The sequence below is a fragment of the Lepeophtheirus salmonis genome, chromosome 12 (assembly GCF_016086655.4).
Source record: "Lepeophtheirus salmonis chromosome 12, UVic_Lsal_1.4, whole genome shotgun sequence".
NCBI lineage: Eukaryota > Metazoa > Arthropoda > Copepoda > Siphonostomatoida > Caligidae > Lepeophtheirus > Lepeophtheirus salmonis.
This window is the reverse complement of record NC_052142.2, coordinates 13,435,725-13,442,569: the sequence shown is the minus strand read 5'-3', so window position 1 is coordinate 13,442,569 and position 6,845 is coordinate 13,435,725. Positions and strand designations below refer to the sequence as shown.

Genomic DNA, 6,845 nt, shown 5'->3' with positions numbered 1-6,845 from the left:
ATTTAACTAAAACAATAATTGATTAAATTTAAAGTCAAGTTAACCATTCATTAGATAATAACTCATTTTTTTATGATTTGTAAAAATAATTAACAATTTGTTTCATCTCTACCGATCCATCAAAATTTTGATTCTAGGTTGTGTTATTTGGAGTATCTCAACAAAGCATAAAATATTTAATTTTTATCATATCATATTATATTTTTGATTGTGCTATAATAACCAAAATATTAATTATAATGAAAATGAATTAATGACAATGGAAAATATAAGTGCGTTGAATAGAACACACAAAGGTTGGACAAAATTGTGAAATAAATGATTTATTAATTATTAAGTGTTTATGCTTATATTTCATATTGAACTTAAATCTTTGATTCTAAAGATTATATGACTAATTCTATTGATTTACATATATTTGTGCTTATTGATTTCCACTTAAAATATCTATTAATCATTAAATCGAAACAAAAAATTACATTTTATCTAGTGTTAATTTCTAAATTAGTTTTAAATACTTAATTTCTATAATTATTTTGAATACATTTTTTTTCATTTAATACTGATTTTATATTACAACATATTATAAAATAGTTGTAAAATTTATATTCTCGAAATTCTGAACCCTTTAAACCCATCTCGACGTTGTTTTTTTTTTGAGCAGATTATTATTCTTTTTTGTCCTTATTTTCTTATTCCATTGATGTGACCATTTTTCTGATGGTCACAAGATGGTGATGGAAGTCAAGTTTCGCCAATATCTCGACTACGATAGCCTAACTTTTTGGCTAATTCATGAAGAACGTCCTTAAAAATTACTGAATCTATGTTTTGACCCAAAAGGTATATAAGAAACCAATCACCTAAAATATAATAAATATTTTTTTAACTTGTTGAACATAACAAATAATTAATTTTTTTATACAGATTGATTAATTGTAATATAATATTACTTATACTTAATTATGACCAATTAGAGTAAGATTAAAAATATATTTTTAGTTTTAAAAGGTCTTTGAACAAATTTCAAATAAACGTAATAAGAATCAGCCATAATTAAACTTCATTTAAAACTTAATAGTAAAATCTTTAGCAACGTTTAAATTATTTAAATGATTAAATATTTTTTTGTCACTGACTAATATGTGTTCATTGAATAACAATTGTAAATTGTAAGAATTTCCAATATATAAAAAATAAGAAGCCTAAAATTAACATGCTTACCCTTAGCATGTTTGCAGAATATTTATAAGGAGAGCAGCTAAGCTATCCTCGCGAGTAGCTATTTGAGGAAGGAAATAAACAAAATCCCACTTGCATCTAACATTAACATAAATACTACATCTGATGCGTATAATATAATAATATTAGTCGGTACCCTGCTTATTCTAAATAAATGTTATTACTTGCTATTTCGTATTTGATGTTCCAGTTATATCATTGCTCAATTTAAAACCAATAAGAAAAACAAAATATCTTTATGGACTAAACCGGGAGAGCTCTTAAATATTACCCATTATGTTTGTGAGTTGTAAAAAATATGCAGTGCCAGTATGTAAGACAAAAAAAAGGAAGTTATTCTACGTAATAGTCCCAGGCACGAAACACAATACATTTCATGGGTAGAGGATCCCATTCGAGGAGGACCCTCTTATCTCCATACTGCAGGATTATAGGAAAGACTCTTCATTGTATCAAATATATCCCTTATTCAGTTATTTATTTTGTAGAGACATCGACAGGATTCAGGATCCCCATCTAAGTTTTCATACGATTAGATTAACATACAAAGTGGATTCACATAACAAATATAGAGTTATTTTTGAGCAATATCTACACTGATGCCGTCGGAATTACACCGTCGAAGTGGAATAGATCTCATCCTCTAACCACACCATTAGTTTCACGTTTAGAAGGACTCGACTCCTACTCCACTTCATATTGGGAACTCATATCCATGAATCCTTAACAGTAAGATATCCGAAAGTGTTTTGTACCTTAAATGACCAAGGAGTCAAAAATGATACTTAGCTGAAAGTCTGATGTTTTTTTTATTTATTTTATTAGATAATCTCTAAATATATAACAATAAAAGTAATAATGTATAATTATAATTATTTACATATAAGCATATTTATTGATACTTGTTGCAAACGACATAATATGTAACTTTTCATCCTAGTGAACACTTACCAAAAGTACCTATTCCATATTTTTTACATCTAGTTACTTAACAACTTCGCCTTCTTTAAATTTTACCTGTTGCAGTTTCTTGATATATTAGTATATTTGTATTATTCGAAATCTCCATATCCAAGACTGCTAATTCTTTTACTTACTTGAAAATAAATAATTTATGCGAACATTCTTTCCCTCTAATTTAAAATAAAATAATCCTAGCATTGATGGCTGCATATCCAAACTGTTGCTCCACACAATCAACGAACAAAGTTCCGTTTCTTGTATCAGTGACTAATACAAGAAAAGGATTAGAGACAGAAAAACATCAGCTGCCAGATGCAGTGACCAGTTTTATTTATACAGTTTGAATGTATTAATGAATTAATAAATTCAATTCATTTTTTTTTATATAAGATACTGTTAAGGATTAGGATGGTCCATAAATGTGTGGTTGTTGGTTGCAGAAGCGGCTACTGCACAAAAAAGAAATATCCGCTGGTCGATAAACCAATTTCATTCCAGATGTTCCCAAAAAATCCGACTCCTAGAAATAAATGGATAAGAAGTGTTCATCCCCAAAATTAGAACCCATCATCACTTTGCTCTGCAGCAAGCATTTTAACTTAAATGATTATGAAAATCTCCCAATAATAGCTGGAAAGAAATGCTTCAATAAATTTAACAAAAGTGCCATTCTTTCAAAGATTAATCACCAAAAAGAAATAAAATTTAGATCTGAAAGAGCCACTAGGTCAGCCAGGCATCATAATCAAATCAAGTAAATGGATCATAAAATTCCAGAATTCTTTGAACATGACAAGACTATTGGTTAGCTTATCTACAAAAAAAAAAAAAAAAAAAAAAAAAAATAGAAACAACACTGCCAAGTCAAGTATTTATTATCCAACAACAATGTAGGTTTTTTTTCTCATCGGGATAAAAACTTCTACCTTGGGTGTTCCGGAAGTTAATGAGGATCTATCCTTTACTGCATGGTAAAGCTTAAATATATTTTTGAGATTTTGAATTACTTTAAGATTGTATTAACGTTAACATCCTTTTAGCGCCAATGGTGAAACAGTGAATGGTAATGAATTCGGTCATATTTTCAAGAAGGAAACATTTGAAACACTTTCAGAAGTTTTATTCGAAAAACATTTAACAAAAGTGTTAAAAGTTTTGGATAGAGTACAAATTGATGTCATAGTGGTTTCGGCCGATGGTCACAGTGCAAATCATAATTTTTTTGAAAAAAATTGGGAAAAATTCTTCAATGGGTCCGAAATCCAATAAACAAGGAACAAAAGATTGTTTTAGTTTTTGATCCAATTCATATTTTTAAATTTTTTTACAATAATTTCCTATCAGAGAGGACTTCCTTTGTCCTCCATTTAAAGGGATGACAGTTGCAGCAAATTTGGAGCATTTGCGAATGCTCTATCAACAAGAAGTGGGCAAAGGACTCAAGTATACCCATAAACTTTCAATGAACATTCTCAATCCTAAGCCTATTGAGCAACGCAATGTCATGTTATCAGAAAGATTTTTTCATGATAGCACTGTGGCTACTTTGGAGCACTTCCCTAATAAGGATAACTTTGAAAAGTGTCGAAAACCCTTACAGCTTATCAAAATAATAACGAGATGGTGGAATATTGTAAATGTTAGACCACCTTACGTGAGGATTAAAAAGTAAGATTCTTCAAAAGTTTCGGCTATAAGTTTTCATGATGAAAATATGACCTTTTTGTATGATTTTTCAAATTGGTCAAATGAATGGGAAGACATGGATAAAAGTAAATGTTTATCTAGAGAAACAATAATTTCGGTAGGAAAACTACAGATTGTTTGCCTAAAATCGTAGAATACTTAATCAAAGAAAAAGGATTTAAAAATGTTTTCCTCGGAAAGATTGGTTATTAGACTAAAGTCATTGATAAAGTTATCAGAAATGAATTTTAAGGACATAAACGAATGCTTTGGACGACATACTATATTTAGCAAAGTCAATTCGAGATGGTCCTTGAAGTCATTGCTGAAGATTCATTAGAATCAATTGATGGAGACGACGCTTTGCTTTACTTTGTGGATGGATATATTGTCAGAAATGTATCACGAAGCCTCAAATGCGAATATTCCCTTAATTTCCTCATTAAGTCAACAAGTGTTCCTAAAGTTAATATATAAATTGATGATAATAATCCGAACCATGTTAAAATGAGAGGTGCATTTATCAATCAAATAAATTGAGGTGGTCTTGTGCGTCCATCCGATTTTACATTTATTATATGTCTGTTGGCTCATAACCTAGGTATTATTATCAATCGAAACGAAGAGGCCAATGTATTATTAACAAAATCAAACGATGCAAGGTCATGATTTTCGCAACTTTTAACAGGGAAAAAATTAGAAAACGCAAACCTAAATAATGTTTTGGAATAAAATTGTAGAAGTTAACATAATGTGAGGGACAAAAAATTTCCTCGAGTTTCACGCGTTTACAGCAATTATTTTTTTTTTTTTAGAATTTCGTGTCACAAATGAACAATGACATTCGTCTTAAACGATTTGGAAGTACACAGGAAAGTGGTAGTCGTAGAAAAATTAGAAAATTAAATTCAGTTTAGTTGAATTTGATAATAGGGTTAAATTAATATGAAAAAAAAATATTTTCTTTGTCAATAAATTATTTTATTTTTAATTTAAATATTATAATGTTCAAAAGCTAAAACCCAATTTTAATATCTGTGAAGTTAGATTGTCCGAAGGGAGGAGAGAAGTTGAGAATATCAAAAAACAATCTTACATAATCCAAACTGAGTATGCTAAGTTAAGAGAGACTCATGCTCATATTAAGGGATTAATTCATGGATATGAGTTCCCTATGTGCAATGGAGTAGAAGTCGAGTCCTTCTATACGTGATATTTTTTTCATGGTGGGGTTAGAGGTTGAGATCTATTCCTCTTCTACGGTATAATTCCAACGGCATCATAGTAGATATTACTCAAAAATAACTCGATACTTGTTGTGTGAATCCACTTTGGATGTTAATCAAGTCGTATGAAAACTTAGATAGGGATCCTGAATCCTGTCGATGTATTTACAAAATAAATGATTGAATGAGGGATATATTTCATAAAATGAAGAGTCTTTCATATAATCCCGCTGCATGTAGATAAGAAGGCCCTCCCTCTTGAATGGGATCCTCTACCCATGAAATGAATTGTGTTTCATGCCTGGGACTTGGGCATTAAATTTGACTTATTGAATCCCGCCTTTGTATGAGGGCTCTGAAGAAGAATCCCATCCTAATTTCTAGGTGAACTTACGATAAAGGAATGGACTAATCTTTTCAGTCTTCGTACATATAATTTTCTCCGGCAATTTAGGCAAAGAACAACAATATACGAGTTTCCAATGTAAAAAAAACAAATAACACAATTCTATCAGTAAAATATAACTTCACATGAATAGCACGTGAAAATGGGACTGCAGCTTTCTGCTGACTTTTTCTGTCTCTAATCTTTTTCTTCTAGTAGACCTTGATTTACTTTATAGACTCCAGGGGAAGGGAGGACACACAAAACACCCCAACAACATAAATAAAAGGGGAAATAATAGGTTTTTAATATACCTTTTCAGGGAGCACTGCGTAAGGGGGTCATTTGAAAAGTCCGCATTAAGTCCGAGAAATGGTATTACTGGCAAAATATGAAAGTTATATTTACTTAGTAGCATCTCTTGGAAGAACACACACCAAATTTCAGCCTGATCATTCTATTTCTTTCTGTTTGACATTCGTTTAAATCGAGGAGGTGGAGGGATTTTCAGAAAATTGACAAAAAATAATTTCGTGTGTTGATTAAACATTACTTTATGAAAAGTAAAACCCCTCAAATGAATAAAAATAAGGTTCATAAATATTTTAAGGCTCTGCACTTCCGATTAGAACAGTTTATAAGTGGTTTCAAAATTTTGGATTGGCCATATGGGCACAAGTGACACTGAACAATGCGAAACCCTTTTGAGGTTATTACTCCCGGAAACATTGATAAAATCCATGATGTAGTGATGGATAACAGAAGAGTGAAGGTGCGTGATAGTGCTAGTGCTTTGAGATTTTCTAGTTGGAATCATATTTCCATTAATTTTGCAACCACAACTGCTGAGGAGTGAGCTTCTGCATTGTCGTGATGGAAAATGACACTTTTGTGGGCCAATCGTGGGTGTTTTTCTTGCAGTTGGGTTTCCAAACTTTTCCAAGGATTATTCCTTGCAAATCCAAAAGACAGTTGCCATAATCTTCTGGCCGTTTCCTTGATTCAAACAAATACTAAACTGAAATTAATGGATCGATCTGGCTGAAATTTTGTTTGTGTTCTTCCAAGAGATGCTACTTTCTAAACATAACCCCAATACACTTCACTTTCACAGATTTTTCAAACGACCCTAGTACAAGGAGAGTGCATAATTTTCAGAAAGATAAAATAAGAATGAGCACTAAGTTGTATTTTTTAGCAAGGAAAATGATAATGGGAATTATTTAAAGATTGTTATCATTTAGATTCTCATTGCCGCTCTCAATCTTAGGTTCAAAAATGATATATCTATTTCTAATCAAATATTTGAAGAATGGTTGCAATCTTCATAATCCTTTTGCTGA

At 30.8% G+C, this 6,845-nt stretch overlaps 1 protein-coding gene across 9 annotated transcripts in view; it reads right to left on the bottom strand.

Moving 5' to 3' along the window:
• Positions 1-333: 333 nt before the first annotated feature.
• Positions 334-6,845, bottom strand: part of LOC121126775 (innexin shaking-B) — a 53,095-nt gene continuing 46,583 nt past the window's right edge. For 8 of the 9 annotated variants that reach the window (XM_071892110.1, XM_040722109.2, XM_071892109.1 and 5 more), the window contains one exon: positions 334-863. In XM_071892110.1, coding sequence (XP_071748211.1) covers positions 745-863 — 119 coding nt within the window. In that variant the 3' untranslated portion in view covers positions 334-744. The remainder of the gene's footprint in view (positions 864-6,845) is intronic. The other variant, XM_071892114.1, reaches the window with a different exon arrangement.